Source organism: Elephas maximus, chromosome 12 (assembly GCF_024166365.1).
Source record: "Elephas maximus indicus isolate mEleMax1 chromosome 12, mEleMax1 primary haplotype, whole genome shotgun sequence".
NCBI classification, from domain to species: Eukaryota; Metazoa; Chordata; class Mammalia; order Proboscidea; family Elephantidae; genus Elephas; species Elephas maximus.
This window is the reverse complement of record NC_064830.1, coordinates 8,567,813-8,586,738: the sequence shown is the minus strand read 5'-3', so window position 1 is coordinate 8,586,738 and position 18,926 is coordinate 8,567,813. Positions and strand designations below refer to the sequence as shown.

General features: G+C 43.0%; 1 protein-coding gene across 1 annotated transcript; it reads left to right on the top strand.

Moving 5' to 3' along the window:
- Positions 1–1,755: 1,755 nt before the first annotated feature.
- On the top strand, positions 1,756–16,761 carry TMEM18 (transmembrane protein 18). The gene is made up of 5 exons (XM_049903807.1): positions 1,756–1,878; positions 4,303–4,423; positions 7,100–7,154; positions 11,727–11,820; positions 11,910–16,761. Exons 1-5 carry the CDS (start codon positions 1,822–1,824, stop codon positions 12,003–12,005), a joined length of 423 nt encoding a protein of 140 aa, XP_049759764.1. The 5' UTR covers positions 1,756–1,821; the 3' UTR covers positions 12,006–16,761.
- Positions 16,762–18,926: the final 2,165 nt, after the last annotated feature.

Here is an 18,926-nt window from a genome sequence, read left to right as displayed (position 1 = left end):
CTTGAAGACCAAGGTGCGCCTGACCCAAGTCATGGTATTTTCAATCGCATCGTATGCATCAAAAGCTGGACAATGAATAAGGAAGACGGAAGAAGAATTGACACCTTTGAATTGTGGTGTGGGTGAAAAATGCTGACTATACCATAGACTGCCCTGTGGCGTAGTGGTGAAGTGCTACAGCTGTGGTGAAGTGCTACAGCTGCTAACCAAAGGGTCGGCAGTTCGAATCCACCAGTTGCTCCTTGGAAACTCTATGGGGCAGTCCTACTCTGTCCTATAGGGTCACTATGAGTCGGAATCTACTCGATGGCACTGGGTTTCTTGGTATGGACTGCCCAAACAATGAACAAATCTGTCTTAGAAGTACAACCAGAATGCTCCTTAGAAGCAAGGATGGCGAGGCTGGTCTTACATACTTTGGACATGTTGTCAGGAGGGATCAGTCCCTGGAGAAAGACATCATCACGCTTGGTAGAGTACAGAGTCAGCGGAAAAGAGGAAGGCCCTGTGGATTGACACAGTGGCTGCAACAATGGGCTCAAGCGTAAAAAGGATTGTGAGGATGGAGTAGGACCTGGCAGTGTTTCATTCCGTTGTACACAGGGTGTGAAAGGAAATACAGTACTGTGCTGTAAAGTGAAAAGAACAAATCTAGAGAATTCATACTAAAAGAAAAAAAATAAGGATGTTTAAATAATCACATATATATATGGAAACCCTGGTGGCTTAGTGGTTAAGAGCTTAGTTGCTAACCAAAAGGTCTGCAATTCGAATCTACCAGGCAGTTCTACTCTGCCCTATAGGGTCGCTATGAGTCCGAACGGGTATATGTATACAGGCCCGAAGTACGGAGACACTGGCTCCCCTAGGCTCCTGGCGGGCGGGCAGGGAGGTTCCTCCGTCGGGCAGGTGAGCGGCCCTGGTACTACATAACTTTCGGGGTGTGCCATTTCAGAAAGAGGCTGTGAGCAATGCTACAAATATTCCCTTAAAAAAAAAAAAAAAAAAACTTGCCGTGGGGTGAATTCCGACTCACAGCGACCCTATACAACAGAGCAGAACTGCCCCATAGGGTTTTCAAGGAGCAGCTGGTGGATTCGAACGCTGACTTTATGGTTAGCAGCCTCAGCTCTTAACCACTGTGCCAACAGGACTCCAAATACCCCCTAAAATCCAAAAAAAGCAAAGCTCTTGCTGTCCCGCCGATCCCGAGTCACAGTGAATCTACAGGACAGACTAGAACTGTCCCCACAGAGTTTCCAAGGAACGCCTGGTGGGTTCGAACCGCCGAAGCCAGCAGCCGCAGCCCTTAACCACTAGGCTACTACGGTTTCTAGCTGAAATACCCCGAATCCTGCAGAAACAGCCTCCACTCGCCTCTCAGCTCTCCCCTCTGTCCAGCACAAATCCCAAACCAAACCCATTGCCGTGGAGTCGGTGGCGACTCATAGCGACCCTATAGGACAGAGTAGCGCTGCCCCGCAGGGTTTCCACCGAGCAGCTGGTAGATTCGAACTGCCGACCTCTTGGTTAGCAGCCGTAGCTCTTAACCACTACGCCACCAGGGTTTCCTCGTCCGGCACAAAGAAAGAAGAAGAAAAAGAAAGCTCTTGTCCCCCGTACCAAGTGACACAAGCCAAAAAGCCGGGAAGTCCAGTTCCAATTTTATTTATTTTTTTAAAAGCCGAGTACTCCCGCGAGATCCGGGGCGGAGCGCAGGAATGGCGATCTCGCGAGAAGACGCCGCGCCGGGGCGGGAGCCCGGGGGGGCGGGGGCCGTGGTCGGCGGCGGTTCCCCAGGGCCGGGCGGGCTCCGGGACCATGCCGTCCGCCTTCTCGGTCGACGCCTTCCCCGTCAGCATCCCCGCCGTCCTCACGGTAACTCGCAGCTCTGCGGCCTCCGGGCGCGGGAGGGGCCTGGGGCGGCCCACTTCCGGCCGTTCCATCCCGCCTCCGCTTCGCGCCGCTCGGGCCCGGGAGCCGGGGTGCAGCTCGGGGGTGCAGGCTGGTCCAGCCGGGGGGGCGGGTCCGGGGCACAGCTCGGGGGTGCAGGCCGGTCCACTGGGGGGGCCGGGAGCCGGGGTGCAGCTCGGGGGTGCAGGCTGGTCCAGCCGGGGGGGGGTCCGGGCGGCGGGGGGTCCGGGAGCCGGGGTGCAGCTCGGGGGTGCAGGCCGGTCCACCGGGGGGGGGCCGAGAGCCGGGGCGCAGCTCGGGGATGCAGGCCGGTCCACCCGGGGGGGAGGGGCCGGTCCACCGAGCGGGGGGGCCGGGAGCCAGGGCGCAGCTCCGAGGGTGCAGGCCCGTCCACCCTGCGGGGGTCCGGGCGGCGGGGGGTGTGGGAGCCGGGGCGCAGCTCCGGGGGTGCAGGCCAGTCCACCCGGGGGGGTCCGGGAGCCGGGGTTCAGCTCAGTGGTGCAGGCCGGTCCACCTGGGGCGGGGGTGTGGGGGTCCGGGCGGCCGGGGAGGGGGCCCACCCCGGGCCGGGGATCTGGGCGACCCTTGCGGATGGCGGGTGGCTGCACAGTGCTGCTCCCTGGCTGTGGGGCAAACTCAAAAGCCCCGCGTTCCACTCTCCTGTCTGCCTTCTTTGGCTTTTTTAGTCCATTCCTTGGATGGTTTTTTTTTTTGGATGGTTAAGGACACACTTGTTGAATTGCTGTGTGCCGACCTCTTGAGTGCTTGCTTTATGTCTCGTCCTGTTGGTAGGTGGAGACATTCCTGCAAATAGCAGTGATACACCAAACCAAAAAAAACCCAAACCCACTGCTGTCCAGTTGATTCAGACTTATAGCGGCCCCATGGGACAGGGTAGAACTGCCGGATAGAGCTTCCACAGAGCGCCTGGCGTATTCGAACTGCGGATCTCTTGGTTAGCAGACATAGCGCTTAACCACTACGCCACCACCGTCTCCCGGTGATACACAGTACCAAAAACACCAAACTCACTGCCTTTGAGTCCGTTCTGACTCATAGCGACCCTACAGGACAGAATAGAACTGCCCCATAGGGTTTCCAAGGAGCAGCTGGTGGATTCAAACTGCTGAATTTTTGGTTACCAGCTAAGCACTTAGCCACTGTGCCAGGGCTCCATAGCAGTGATAACACCAAATCAAAGCCAAACCCGTTGCCCTCGAGTCGATTGCGACTCATAGTGAGCCTATAGGACAGAGTAGACCTGCCCCATAGGGTTTCCAAGGAGCACCTGATGGATTCGAACTGCTGACCTTTTGGTTAGCAGCCGTAGCTCTTAACCACTGTGCCACCAGAGTTTCCAGCAATACACAGTACCAAAAAAACAAACCCACTGTTGGGTTGCTTCTGCCCATAGGGTTTCCACCCTATAAGACAGAGTAGAACTGCCCCATAGGTTTTCCAAGCCTGTAAATCTTTGGAAGCACACTGCCACATCTTTCTCCCGCAGAGCAGCTGGTGGTTTCCAACTGCCAACCTTTCTGTTAGCTGAGCACTTACCCACTAGGGCTAAGGAAGGCTAAACAGTAAGAGAAGTATCTATAAGATTCTGCAGGAGTTCCAAGCTTCAGGAAGACGCATCGAGCCATGTTGGGGGCGATGGTGAGGGGACAGGCATGTGGGAGGATTAAGGGCAGCCTGGAAAGTTAGGTAGTATTTCTGAAGATTGGGGACAGAACATTCTGGTAGGGTGAAAACATTTCGTACAGAGAGGCAGAGAAGTTCACTGTGTGCAGCGTTGAATGTATGGCAGAAAGGCGGTGGAGGAAAACATAAGAATTGTGATTGGGTCAGATTTTCCAAGGTGTTAAATACTAGCCTGGAGAGCTGGAAATATGAATTCTTGTTTTAACTTCGGGATGAACCAAGTGCATCAACTTCCCTTCTTGTCGCATAATTTGATGAGTGATTGTTTAGATTCTATCCAGCTTGGAAACACTTTTCAATAAATAAGGGCCCATCAAGTATATACTTGAAGATTAAACCAGTGGTATATCTTTTGTGAAATGTTTAAAATTTATTGATTGTGGTCAAAATACAGAGTGGATTCCTATTTCTGGCCTCCCCTTTTTCTTTTTTCCCGTGTTTCTTTGTGAGGCCAGACCGTGCCATTCTGGAGACATGGCTCAGTAGCGCAGGGGGTATTTAGAGGTAACCCAGTATCGGTTGTCATAGAGTCGATTCCGATGCTTGTCGGCCCCATGTGTGCCTGAGTAGAACTGTGCTCTGGGATTTTCAGTGGCCGATTTGGGGTCACTCCTCTCTGACTTGATCCTTGATTGAGCTCTACACAAGACCTGAAGCTGAATTTCTGATGTTTTGTGCTTACAGCAGACAGACTGGACTGAACCGTGGCTGATAGGACTTGTCGTCTTCCATGTCCTCTGCCTGCTGCTCACTTGTTTCTCATTCCAAAGGTATAAACTGCAGATTGGGCATTTCCTCTGCCTAGGTGAGTAGCATAAAGACATTAAAACGTGTGACTAAGCTTACATGTTAGATATTTGTGTTTGTGTTCTGTCTCTGTTTTCAAAGTATATAAACACTTTTACCAATGCTCCCGTCGTGTTCCACTTTAATTTTTAAGAGCACTCCTGGAGGACTCCCAGATTTCAGTCTTGGAAACTATAAAATAGGAAACAATTTTTGGATACTGACTTAAAGAGGAACCTGTTGAACATCCGTTGTGTCCCTGGCCAGGGTACTAAATACTAGTTATTCAAAGAAGACTTGAGCTTAATGAAGTGCTGGCTGTTTTTTCTACAAGTTGTTTTACTTTTTCTTCTTAGTTTTACGCTACTTGCTCTGGGAGGTAGAAAGCAAGCTAGGGAGGAAAGTGCTGTGCATAAGATAATTTAAAGCGTGGCCCAGATCACTTTTAAAGTTAAAGGCTCCAGAACTTAGAGAAGGAAGTGAGTGGCACGGAGAGATGGAGAAAGGAGGTGGTGGTTGTTAGCTGCTGTCACCTCAGCCTCCAGTTCATGCACAGCAGGAAGAAACAGTGCCTGGTCCTGTGCCACCCGCGTGACCGTTGTGGATTGGGCCATGTGATCCACGGAGTTTTCAGTGGCTAGTTTTTGGAAGTAGATCAGCAGGCCTTTCTTCCTAGTCCACCTTAGTCCGGAAGCACCACTACAACCTGTTCAGCGTCATGGCAACACGCAGCCCTCCACTGACGGATGGGTGGTGAGTGTGCATGAGGTGCCTTGGCCAGGGATCGAACCTGGGTCTCCCGCAAGAAAGCGAGAATTCTACCCCTGAGCCACCAGCGCCTCACTGAGAAAGATGACGTGGAAAAATAAAGTCTTGATATGGGGCATGAAAAGCGAGTAACATCTTACTAAGATAGAGGAACAGATATCTAGCCGGGAGTGAGATACAGAGAGAAAGCACACAGGATGAAGATAGCAACACCTGACATAGAAAAGTGGAGATCAGTATGAAACGTTGACCGATTGTCAGAGAAACCACCAGCCCTGCGAGAGCTCAGTATTTCTTACGTTCTGTAGTTATAAATGTACTGGGGTAGGAGGTGTGGCTAGAGCCTAAAAGGGTTGGGCTGAGGCTTGTTTTTAATTTTGTGGATTTGGGGGAGTCTCTGAAAAATTTTCTATGGGATTTTAATAAAAAGCATCAACTTTTCTAATAAATCTTAAATAAGATGAGTGAGCTGGCTCCGTGCAAGGTGGGAAATCTGCAGAAGATTATTTCAGAAGAGCAGGAGTAGAGAGTGTACAGACATGGTACTGGACAAATAAGGGATGGAGATAGAGTTCCTGTTTTCATTTGTTCATACAAAACTGTCAAGCATGTGTTAAGGTGTGCTAGGGTTACGGTTGGGGGACGTCAACATGCAGGAGTAATCGTACAACTAAATATCTTATAAAGTATAATAAGTGTCATGAAGGAAAAGCAAAGAGCACAGTGAACTGGAGGTAAAACCAATTTTCTTTTAATTTTTGTGGTGCGGTGGTTAAAACGGTTGGCTGCTAACCAAAAAGGTCAGCGGCTTGAACCCACCAGCTGCCCCAAGGGAGAAAGATGTGGCAATCTGCTTCCTTAAAGATTTACAGCTGAGGGAGAAAGATGTGGCAATCTGCTTCCTTAAAGATTTACAGCCTTGGAAACCCTATAGGGCAGTTCTACTCTGTCATGTAGGTTCGCTATGAGTTGGAATTGACTCAACAGCAGTGAGTTTTTTGTTTGTTTAGTTTGTTTTTTAATGACTAACAGCACTGAGCATCTTTTCATGTGTTGTTGACCATTTGTATTTCTTCTTTGGTCAGATGTTGAAGTTTTTTTAATTTGCCCCGTATTAAATTTTTTTTTTTCCTTTTTTATTTAGGTCACTATGTTAGCAGCGTGTGGGGGTTAAGAGTGCATGCTTTGAGGTTGTTAATTCCTGGATTTGAATGTCAGTATTAGCACGGAATTAGCTGTGAGACCTTGTGCAGGTCACTTAACTGTGCTCTGCCCCTGGGATAACCAGAGCTCCTGTTTCAATAGACTGTGAGGATTAAAATGAGATCAGTCAGAGCACCCGTAGAAAGCTGTCAGTAAGTGTTAACTGCCGTGATCACCGTTCTGTTACTCACGTTTGTCGTCCCTCTTCATTGCTTTGTCTCCGTCACTACCAGGTGCCTTTCCATCCAATTTCTTATGAAAGTCTCAGTGATATTTGCCTTGCTGTGCAGATGTCAGAGGTTGAAAAACGTAGCTTTAAGCACTTAGTCTTACAGCTCTCTGGATTCCGCTGCAGAGCACTGTGTGTGACTTAACTCTGATTTGTACTGTACAGCTAATGCCATTTCAAGCCAGTAGGACTACGTGGGTACACTTGCCTTTGGGGTAGAAAGCTTGGTTCCAGTCATGACTGCTGCTGCTGAATAGCTTTCCAAGGCCAACGCCATCAAAACCTTTAACTTGTATTGACCTTGATTTTCTTTCTTCTTAAATGTTTGTACTCTATAAATTTGTAATTTTTACCTCTCACATTATATCTAAATAGAAATTGGATTTCTCATATTTTTGCTCTTCTCATTTATATTAGTCTATTATAAGTACACGATTTTATTTTATAGTGATTAGTAGTCATTTAAATTCTAACATAGTTTCTTTCTTTTTTCAGTAATTTTAGTCTATTGTGCAGAATATATTAATGAAGTGGCTGCAATGAACTGGAGGTAAAGCCCATTTTCTTTTAATTTTGACTGTATTTTAGGAGATATTTTCTACAATGGTGTTATCACAAAGAAATCTTCTATACAGATCCTAGAGCTCAAAGAAGAAACACAAGAAATTAAATAACTGAAGCCAGGTTAAAATTGAAGCACCTTTGCATTGATAGGTTTTAGCTTTGAGAAACACCTTGTTGAATATTTTTTTTGTTTATATTTTTTGACTGAACAACTCCAGCTGTACTCTGTTGGTTAGTTCAGTTAATGGCAGAAGTGTGAGAGAATTTAATGGGCTTTTTAAAAGTAATTTTAATGGCAGAGCAAAAAAGTGACACTTCAGAGAGAACTCAGTCTTCATTATAATTAAAGCAGAAAGTAATGCTGCTTTCAGAGCACTCTCCCACTCTCCTCCCTAAAACCTTCCATATGTAGATCTCGTTTTCTCAGGGATATCACTCTCCTGTCCTACTGCTTTTCCTTGCAACCTGTAAATGCCTTGGTAACTCCTTCCTTCTTGAAGATTTTAATCCTGGCATGGTGTTACTCTTTGCAGCTCTACTTTTATCGTTATTGTTGGGCATTTCAATGTTCTGTCCTTCCAGTACTGAGGAGTTTCATTTCTCTGGCCTCCTTCTCAAATGACTTCATCTTCTCTCCCCCTGGTTATGCCCTGGCCTAGAGTTCCTGTCACCTCCTTTATAATCTCAATTGAAAATTTCTAACTGTATCCACCACCAGCACCCTGATGACTTCCATCAATTTTCTGCCCCACTAAGATCTATTGTCGTGATTTTTGTCCCTGAACCTCTGTATAGTCTCTTTTTCCTCAAGACCCAGCTTATATTTCATAGCCCATCATTATAATTACTCTTTTGCATACACCCCTAGCTTCCTCTTACCCATCTCTCACTTTATCCTACCTGAGTGTCAAAACCCCACCTCTGGTTCAGTTTCATTCTGCCTGCCCAGGTGAGACTTTCTGCAGCCAAAAAACCGACTGGGTTTCTCTAGATAGAGGTTTACATACAGTGGCCCACAAGCCAACTGTGGGCCACTTACTGTTTCTGTATGGCCTGTGAGCTGAAAATAGTTTTTACATTTTAAATGTTAAAAAAAAAAAAAGCCTTTCAGGAAGAACGAGATGAGGATATTGCCTCTTGGCCCAGGAAACCTAAATATTTACTCTCTGGCACTTTGCAGAAGAAGTTTGCTGACTGCTGACCTAGATCATTTGTTCAGACGCTGTGCTAAGTGACCGTTTAGATCTTCCTCTCTCTCAAGCCTCCAGTAGCTCCTATTCTCAACTACCAAATTTACCTCGTGTTTCAGTGAGGATATAGAAGGAATCAGAAAAGGGCATACATGTCCTGCCTACTTGCTTTTATGTTCATCTATTCTGTCTCCTCCTTGTTGGGCTGGCTGACTGTTCCCCATCCAAGATCAACCTATTTGTACACCAGGCCCCATCTGCTGTTACATATTCCAAGACACGGCTGTAGCACTTACCATATCTCTCTCCTGCGTCATTAATGTCTCTTTGCTAAACCATCCACATCAGCATAGAACATAATCTAATTTCTGATCTTAAAAAGGTCTCCTGGCCCATATCCCTCTCCAGCTACTGGCTCCATATTTCAGGTTCTCTTTGCAATAAGACTTGAAAGGTCGTCTTCCTGTCTTCTCTTGAAACCATTGCAGTCAGGCTTTTGTCAATTGAAAAAAAAAAAAAAAAAACTTTTGTCAATGACACTAGTGATCTCTATATTGCTAAGTTCAGTGTTAATTTTTGTTTCACACTTTGTCATATATGTTTGTGTGTATGTATGTATAGTCATGTGCTGCCTGATGTCTGTTTGGGCAGTGCATGTACATCCATGGTCCCATAAGGTTATAATAGAATTCAGAAATCCCTATCAGAGAATGGGATATAGTGGACTTATGATCTAGGTGTACAGATTACATATTAGCCACTAGCCCATGTAGCCCATGTATACAGTAGTGTATATTTACAATGTACATATTGATGGGCAGCAAGCAGTTCAGCCCCGCCACCCTGGGGCACACTCCTGCCCACCAGGGGACCTTCCTCATGCGCCCAGGGCGTGCCCAGGGGCTCCCCACAGCAACGTGGGTGCCACTGCCAGCACTAGCCTGGAGTCACTGTAGATAAAATCACTTCCAGTATTGAAACATCAGTCCTACGTTGGTGGCCATCTTTGGGGCTGTTAAAGCTGCACACACACAAGAGCGGCTTTTCTCAGTGGCTGCACTTAGTAACCAGGCTGGTCTCTCCCAGTGCCAGGGCCGTACCGGGTGCCTGGGCCCTGTGCACAGCTGCCCCAATGTACAGTAGTATATGTTTACCATGTATTATAGTATGTATACAGTATGGTATCACATTGACCAACTTAACCTATATATTACCTCGTCAGATACATTAGCTGAAATACAGTAGTGTATGTATACTGTATCTTGGCTATTTAGTCAATACAGGCACACCACAGCATCCCATAAAGCTTTACTAAGTATGTAATGTGATGTTTGCACAGTGTCCAAATCACACAGTGTCCTGTGTCTTAGTATGTATCCTGGATGTTAACACATGGCTGTGTTCCTTTTTGCTTGTGTAATAAACGTCATAAAAATAACACTTGGTCCAACTGACTCCTGTACTCCCTTTCTGAAACTGGTCTCCAAACTCATTCTGCTCCATCTTAGTAAATGATTGCTTCCTTGGTGTTTCTTAGGCCAGAGATCTTACACGTCACAGAAGAATTCTTCAGGAAACCCTGTTGCCTCTAGCTTTAAAATAAATCATTTTCCACCACCACCTTCGTTGCTACCAGCCTAGCTTCTTACGTTTTTCTTATGCATGAGCTGTAGTTAGCAACAGCCTCCTAAATAGTCTCCCTCGTTCCACCCTCCCTCGGCCGTTCTGCTCCAGGCAGGGAGGGCCAGGTCACAGCACTGGTGTTAAGAACCTTGGTGAGTTTCCATGCCCTTCAGAGTGAAGGCGGAGTCTTACAGGCCCCAGAGCCTCATGGGACCTGGCGTCTTGCTCCTCCCTCTCATCCCTTCTTCTCCTGCCATTCCCCTTACTCACTCTGTCTTCGCCACACTGGCTGGTCACGTGCTGTTCTGATGTCTACGTGGCGCACTCACTCGTGTGCTGTAAGTCTTTGTTCCTGTGTCAGAAAACCTTTCCTGATAAGCCGCCTAAGAAAGCGCCCCAAGTTCGTATACGCCGTCCCCCTTCCCTACTTTATTTTCCTCTGTAATGTTAATCATGGCGTGTCGTTAGTTGATGTGGAGTCCATTCTGACTACATATTTCAATTGATTATCTTTTAATCAGCTGACTCCTCCCTGCCACCTCTGCTAGATACAGATTTTAAGCAGGAATTTGTTTATCTTTTCTTTTCACTGCTATATCTCCAGTACGTGTGACTGGTGCGCAGTAAGTATTCAGTAGCTATTTGTTGCTGAGTTAATGGTATCCCTGGTGGCATAGTGGTTAAAAGCCTCAGCTGCTAACCAGAAGGTCAGCAGTTTGAATCTACCAGCCACTCCTTGGAAACTGTAGGGGGCAGTTCTGCTCTGTCCTGTAGGGTCGCTATGAGTCAGAACTGACTTGATGGCAGTGGGTTTGTTTTTGTTTTTTGTTTCCTGATTAATCAATTGCTGCACATACCGTTAACTGTTATTTAGCACAGTTGTTAAGCTGGCTACTTAGAGAGTAATGCCAAAATACAGATCCTGTTGCTGCCATTTACTTGCTCTATACGTTTGGGCAAGTTGAAATCATTTAACCTTTCTAAGTCTTACTTTCCTCTCCTATGTATAATAATATCTACTTTAATAAAGTGAGAATTAAATTAGATGAAAGCACCTGGCATAGTGCCTATCAAAGTAGCTATAGCGTAAATGCAGCTATTACTATTTTATCCTTTGTAAGACGTATTGAAATTGGTTGGCCTTATGTGGGTGTAAGAATTTCAAGACAGTAGCATGTTATAGTTAGTGTCATATTCTCTGTTAACCCACAGGAGCTTATTATGTGTTTATTTTGCCTAAAACAAAATGTCATTAGGTTAGTCACTATGACTTCTGTTATCATCTTCTCTGTACTAACAGGCTTTCTAATCATCTAGTGTATCTTCTTCAAAATGAACTTAATGTTTTAGATTTGAAAAGCCCGTTGCTGTTGAGTTTATTCCAAGCGACCCTATAGGACAGAGTAGAACTGCCCCATAGGGTTTCCAAGGCTGTAGTCTTTACATAAGCAGACTGCCACATCTTTCTTCCATGGAGGGGCTGGTGGGCTCGAACCACTGACCTTTGGGTCAGCAGGCGAGGCCTAATCACTGTGCCACCAGGGCCTCTTAAGGAATTAGAGATTATAAAAGATCTAAGGGTAGGTTGATCAAACCCATTGCCATCGAGTCTAAGCCTGACTCATAGCAACTCTTTTAATTGACATAAGATCTCTAAAAGACTTACGTTAAATAGAGAAAAATCATTACAAACATTTACTTTGTTATGCCAAGTAATTTTTTTCTTTCTTTTCTTCCTAAAACAGGTTATTTTCAAAATACCAGTATTTTGATTCTAGGGGAATGTTCATTTCTATAGTATTTTCAACACCACTGTTGTTCAATGCCATGGTCATCGTGGTATGTATATTACAGCCTTCGAAGTTTTAGTTTTCTTTATTAAAAATCTTTTCTCAATTCTAAACATGACTCAAAACGTTTGTTTTTAGATTATGTGGGTACGAAAGACTTTAAATGTAATGACTGATCTGAAGACTTTACAAGAGAAAAGAAAGGAGAGGAAAAGAAGAAGAAAAGAAGAATAACATTACAACAATTGCTTCGGATATCTTATGTTGGATTTTTTTTTTTTCTCTCCTCCATTGTCGTTTCCAATGTTAAAGTACATGTGTTATAGGAATCCTTCTTAGCAACTGATTCATAATTTGAAAAAATGATAGATTCTTCCGCTGTAATATCCACGGTAGTAGAACACACTAAAGTTGGTTTTAAAGCAAACACCTAATACCATTTAGGAGGGTCGTTAAAGCTGGTTCTATATTTATAATGTTTGGAGTGTTTCAAGTTAAACTATATAGATAGTCTCTGTGCAGAGCCCTTCATTGTTTGCTATGTAGGTCACATCATTTATGTAATTAGTGCACATGAATTATAAAATCTTAAATCGGAATAAAAATGTTAGATAATAAATAATTGATAACTTACTTTCTTATGGCACCATTACCTGTTTATCATTTTGTGTTTTCTAGTGGATAGTAGTGGTTCTCAGTGGAGGGTGATTTTTACCCCCAGGGGACACTTGGCAATGTCTGCAGACGTTTTTGATTATCATGACTTGAGGGCTGCTACTGGCATCTAGTGGGTAGACCTCAGGGATGCTGTTGAATATCCTACGACGCACAGGACAGCGTCCATAGCAAAGAATTATCCAGCCCAAAATGTCAGTAGTGCCAAGGTTGAGAAACCTTTTAAACAAGATCTTTGAAGCAAGGATCTCAATTTAATGAACCCATCCCTCTGTGACTGCTGTTGTTGAACCATTGAGTTTATTCCAACCCATAGTGACCCCGAAGGACAGGTAGAACTGCGTCATAGGGTTTCTTAGGCTATAAATCTTTACCGGAGCAGATCGCCAGGTCTTTCCTCCCTCAGAGCAGCTGGTGGGTTTGAACTGCTGACCTTTCAGTTAATAGCCCAGCACTTAACCATTGGACCACCAGGGCTCCTTCTCCAGTGAGGCTAGGTTTCTGTAAACGTCCACGTGGGCTAGGCTCCGTCAAACAGTATAAGTTAGAGGCTGCTTCCCTTTTACATAGTAGTTAAAAATGTTGAAGAATGTAATCAGTGTCACAAAACAGTACACGTAGATATTGTTGCATTAGTCTATGTTTTCCTGTTGTTGAGAATGTCCTTAACAACAGCAAAGTGTTTTGTTATAAAATTAAAAAAAAAGAATAATGAAAGGCATCAAGTCAGGATTCCATGAGAAAGAATATGTTGAATGAATTCTTTGATTTTGTTTTTCAAGATGCAAAATTTCAAATACAGAAATATTCAGGGGCTGTTTTAGCTGTTTCAACCAACAGATTTTAGAGAAATGTAAAGATTGATTATATTCCTTCCTAAGTCTTTTTTTTTTCCTCTACAGTTTGGGTGCTCAGGAACATAATGCTATGAATTTTATTAGAAGAGGTATGATATTACTTTTAATATCTACTTCGTAAAATAGCTCATGTACAGTAAGCTCCTGGCTTTTTTCAAATCTGTAACTAAACAATGACAGATCCAAATTTTTAAAAATAGTATTCAATAAAGGGAATGTTATTGGCTGTAGATTTTGTTTTGAAAAAATAGTTTGTGAATAGTTGTTTAAATTTTAATAGAATTTTTTACCCAAAGTGAAACAGTTTCCAAGTTTTAAAAAGAAAAAAAATCCTTAAATGAAAGTATTTATATTTAACAACTTATAAATTGATACTTTATAAAATTAAATCTCTAAATTCAGATACATCATGTTTTTATAAACAATTTTAAGCATTCCTAGTAGAGAAACTATTTCGTGAATGTTGACATTAGTTTTAGAAATGAGTTCATGCAATCTTCTAGATGAATCTACTGGAGATTTTAACCTGAAATTTCACGAATTCTTGATTTGTTCAACTTTGGTATTGAATATAAAAAATAATAAATGGAAAAAAAAAAAAACCCAAACCTATTGCCGTTGAGTTGATTCTGCGAACCTACAGAATAGAGTGGAACTGCCCCATAGGGTTCCCAGGGAGCGGCTGGTGGATTCAAACTAACCACCTTTTGGTTAGCAGCCAAGCTTTTAACTACTGCACCACCAGGGCTCAGAAAATAAAAACAAATTGGACAGTTTTAATATGTAATATGCGTATACAAGAATGATAGAAGAAAGTGTTGAGTAAACGTGAAGCTCTGTGAATGCAGGTTGGTTTCACACCTCTCGGACACTTGTGGCAGAGCCTGGTAATAGCGTAACAAAAAAATAAGTTGTTTAAGATAATGGATCCTAGTTTTGCCTTGTCAAAGGCAGCTATGTACATATTTGACTTAGCTATTAAAAAAGAAACAAGGGGGATTTTAGATACTTTATATTTTTACCATCTATAAATTATTTGAGTTGTCTAAATATGGGGCCATCTGACTGAATCTCAGTTGATTGTCATAAAATGGTGTGATAGTATTGTTAAAGTATTGTTAACTTTGCATTAACTTCATGATGTTAATGACGTATCAGTGTATAAACATGGTATGGGGTCGTTTTGTTTTTGTTTCCCATACATACATACATACATACATATACGCGCGCACACACGTATGCATGTGAATGTATATATACGTGCATATTTATGTTGTTACTTGCCATCCAGTTGGCTCCCTTATCCGGTCTTCTTGGTCATTGGTATCTTTGAATTCATTGTTTTAACTATTATGTCAATCCATCTCACTGGCGCTTTCTGTCATTTTCGTTGGCCCTCTGCTTTATCAACCGTGATATCCTTTTCCAGTGATCTTTCCTGATGATGTGCCCAAAGTAAGCAAGTCAGAGTTTCACCATCCTTGTTTATAAGGAACATCCTGATTGTATTTCTTCTAAGACTGATTTGTTTGTTGTTTTGAAAGTCACATATATTCAATATTCTTTGCCACGCCATGTTCAAATCCGTCATTTCTTCTTCTGTCTTCCTTTTTCATTATCCAACCTTTATATATGTATTAGGCAGTTGAAAAGACCATGGCTTGGGTCAGAACACACCTTAGTCATCAAAGTGACATCTTTGCTTTGTAAAACTTTGAAGAAGTCTTTTGCAGAGGTTTTACCCAATGTAATGCACTGTTTGAATTTTTCACTGTGGCTTCCATGGATGTTGCTCGGTTGATCCAAATAGAGTGAAATCCTTGACAGCTTTGATTTCTTCTACATTTATCATTATGTTGTTTATTCGCCCAGTTGTGAGGATTTTCTTTTTTTTTTAAATGTTAAGACATAATCCATACTGAAGGTTGTATTCTTTGACCTTCATCAGTGTTTCCAGTTGTCTTCATTTTCAGTAAGCAAGGTTGTATTATCTGCATATTGCAGGTTATTAAGCTTTTCTCCAATTCTGATGCCACATTCTTCATACAGCCCAGCTTCTTAGATTCTTTTTTTCAGCATACAGATTAAGTAAAGTGAAAGGATACAAACCTGCTGTACACCTTTTCCTATTTCAAGCCATGGAGTATCCCCTTTTTCTGTTTGGATGACTGCCTCTTGATTTATGTTCAGGTTCTGCATGAGCACAATTAACTGTCCTAGAATTCCCATTCTTTGTAATGTTACCCGTAATGTATGATGCACACAGTTAAATGCCTTCCCGTAATGGATAAAACACAGGTAAACACCTATCTGGTGTTCTCTGCTTTTGGCCCAGATCCATCTGACACAACAATGATACCCCTCATTCCCAAGTCCTCTTCTAAGTCAAGCTTCAGTTTCTGGCAGTTCCCTGTCAGTGTATGGGTGCAGTCATTTTTTGATTAAGAATTTTGCTATCCTGTGATACTAATGATACTTTTTGATTCCTTCTGCATTCCGTTTGATGGCTTTCCTTTGGAATGGACATGGACATAGATCTCTTCCAGGTGGTTGGCCAGGTGGCTGCCTTCTCAATGTCTTGACGGGTAAACACTTCCAGCCTGTCCGTTGGTGAAGCGTCTCAGCTGGTGTTCTCTCAGTTCCTGGTGCCTTGTTTTCCACCAGTGCTTTCAGGCAGCTCGAATTTCTGCCTTCAGGACCAGTGGTTCTTGATCACATGCTGCCTCCTGAAGTGGTTGAACGTTGACCAGTTCTTTTAGTACCGTGACTCTGTATTTCTTCCATCTTGTTTTGATTCTTCCTACATCATGCAATTTTGTCCGCATGGAATCCTGGAGGGCTCCACTTCCAGCACTCTGTTGAATAGTATTCTGTTAGGATCTGTCGAGTTTTCCTTGGCTCAGTTTTGTAAGTAGATTGCCAGGGTTTTCTTCCAAGTCTGTCTTAGTCTGGAAGTTCCTCTGAAACCTGTCCACCATGGTTGACCCTGCTGGTATTTGAAAAAATGGTGGCATAGCTTCCAGCATCACAGCAATGTGCAGGCCAGTATGGTACAATAAACTGACAAATAGATGGCAGTTGTATATTTATGTAAATATATTTTTTTGAACAATTACACTACCAGGTCTTTTTTTAAAAAACAAACCGTGTTATTTTTAATTATTTAATAAATTCATATTCAGTGGCTTAAATTGCAATGTTAACAAATGTTTTGTCGTCTTCACTGCTAGAGAAAATCCTACAAACCAAAATTGACAGTTGATATATAAGGTGTGTAGACCATGAATCCCACTTTAAAGAATTTGAGAATATATGAAACTTGCTGTATTCAAGTTCTGTAAAAATAAAAGGATACATTGAAGGCCTTGGCCTATGTAAGTATAGCAAATGTTTTTACTATGTATAAACACAATAGAGAGAAGGAGATTTATGATTTAAAAAAAAAAGATTTTACACCTTCCAAGCCTGCACCACTTTAAAGTTATTTATTGCTATGCAATAAAATATATCCTTAATAAAAAAAAAAAAAAATAGTACGTAGTATATTTTTGTTGTTTTTTTTTTTACCCCAAAGTCTATATTTGTTGTAAATGGAAACAGGGCTCCCCAGGACATTATGTCCATATTTGGCTGATGGGGTCACTTTGGTATACGATCTGGTACTAAGCATTAGAAACTGAGAAATATAATTTGGTGAGTAGGAGGATTGAGATTAAGGGGTTCAGGATAATCAAAGGCTTGCAGACAGCAAGTTTGTTAACCAAATACAGCTTGCTTAATCCCTGACAGGATACTAGAATTCTTAAACATACCTTTTCCTAGGAAAAGTACTTCAAGCTTCTTTTTCTATACTTCTGGTGGATCATTCTTTTTATCACATTATAGAGAACACATTTAAATGCAACCTGCAACTGTATACAGTCATGCGTCACCTAACATCCACCATAAAACCAAAAACCTCACCAAACCCAGTGTGGTCGAGTCGATTCTGACTCATAGTGACCCTATAGGACAGAGTAGAACTGCCCCACAGAGTTTCCAAGGAGCACCTGGTGAATTTGAACTGCCGACCCTTTGGTTAGCAGCCGTAGCACTTAACCACTACGCCACCAGGGTTTCCATGTGTTGCGTGAAATAGAATGTTACATGATTTGGACATTGTGTGAACTAGAGCTTCAAACTGGGTTGAAACAGTTCAGCAATTGCTGATGTAAATAAGGGCATTGTACGTGTTGCATAGCAACCATATCTGTTGCTCGTTGGATTTTGGCCTGGGTAGGAAACAGCTGTACCCTGTTCAAAGATGGCAGCCAGCCTCTCTGCTTTGAATGTGTGTTCTCCGCAATTCTGCCAATAATCCAATCTCCTGCATCGGGCTCCTGAAATTTATTGGATTGCAATCCATTAGGCTTTAGACAGATTTCTACCAGAGTTAGAAAATTTAGGAGCGTGCGATGCAGTAAGACTTGTAGGAGATGAGCTCAAAGAATTAACAACGGCAGAGGATGTAGGCATGACAGACCATTGTAAAGAGTTCAGCTGTTACTCAGAGTGAACTAGGCTGTCATTGCAGGGTTTTGATCAGGGGAAGGACATCTGACTTACATTTTTAAAAAATGACTTACGCTGGCATTTTGGAAACAGACTATAGAGAGCAAAGCTGGAAGGACAGAGGATTTTGCAATAATTCAGGAAAGAGATGATGAAGGCTTGGGCCATGATGGAAGGATTAAAAGTAGTGTTAAGTGGTTGGAGTCTATATATGATTTTAAGAGCACACAAATTAGATTTCCTGATGAGGGTTAAGCGAAAGGAGGATATGATAACCCCAAGTTTTTTAGTTCGAGCAGTCAGAGAATGGAATTGCCTCGGATCACCTCTTCCCGAGATGGGCAAGATTGCAGATAGGTTAATTCTGCTTAGCTCTCAGAGTGTTTCCAAGAGAAAAAAGATACCAACTGTGTGAAGGGCTGCTCGTAACTGAAGTAAGATGCGGACTGCAAATTGACCGTTGCTTTTAGCACTGTTTTGATCATTCTCGCACTGATAATAATGTTTTCAACAGAGTGGTGGGGGTAAAACATTTTAAAAGAAAATACCTGGTATAGCTGATTAGAAGCCTTGCCCTGGTGATTACTGCTCTTCTGTAGACTGTCTTGCCTCTCTGCTAGGTTTTTGGTTTCTGCTTATCCCTGATATTCTACAGTTTCATCATAATGTGTTTGGGTTAGTCTTCACTTGTCCTGCTTAGTTCTCAGACTGCATACCTCTATCTAATTTTTTAAAAAATTTGAGCTAATGTATCTTCAAATCATAGTATATTAGAAAATAAACCAGACTGATCATATGCCAGGTGCTGTTCCAAGCACTTCACATGCATTGACTCACAGCAGCCCTGGCGTAGGTGCCGTTATCTCTGTCTTACACATACTGAACGTTAGAAAGGTAAAGAAACTTACCTAAGGCCTCACATTGGTGAAGCTGAGATTCAAACCCAGGCAATGTGCTCTCTTGGAAGATGTGCAAAAGTATGAGAGACCTGTATGCTTCCTGGAGCCCTGGTGGCACAGTGGTTAAGAGTTATGGCTGCTAACCAAAAAGTTGGCAATTCAAATCCACCAGC

Coding starts and splice junctions, on each gene's coding strand:
- TMEM18 (XM_049903807.1), top strand. CDS start 1,822: ATGCCGTCCGCCTTCTCGGTCGACGCCTTCCCCGTCAGCATCCCCGCC. Junction 4,424..7,099: donor TGGGCATTTCCTCTGCCTAG/GTGAGTAGCATA, acceptor TTCTTTTTTCAG/TAATTTTAGTCTATTGTGCA. Junction 7,155..11,726: donor GTGGCTGCAATGAACTGGAG/GTAAAGCCCATT, acceptor TTCCTAAAACAG/GTTATTTTCAAAATACCAGT.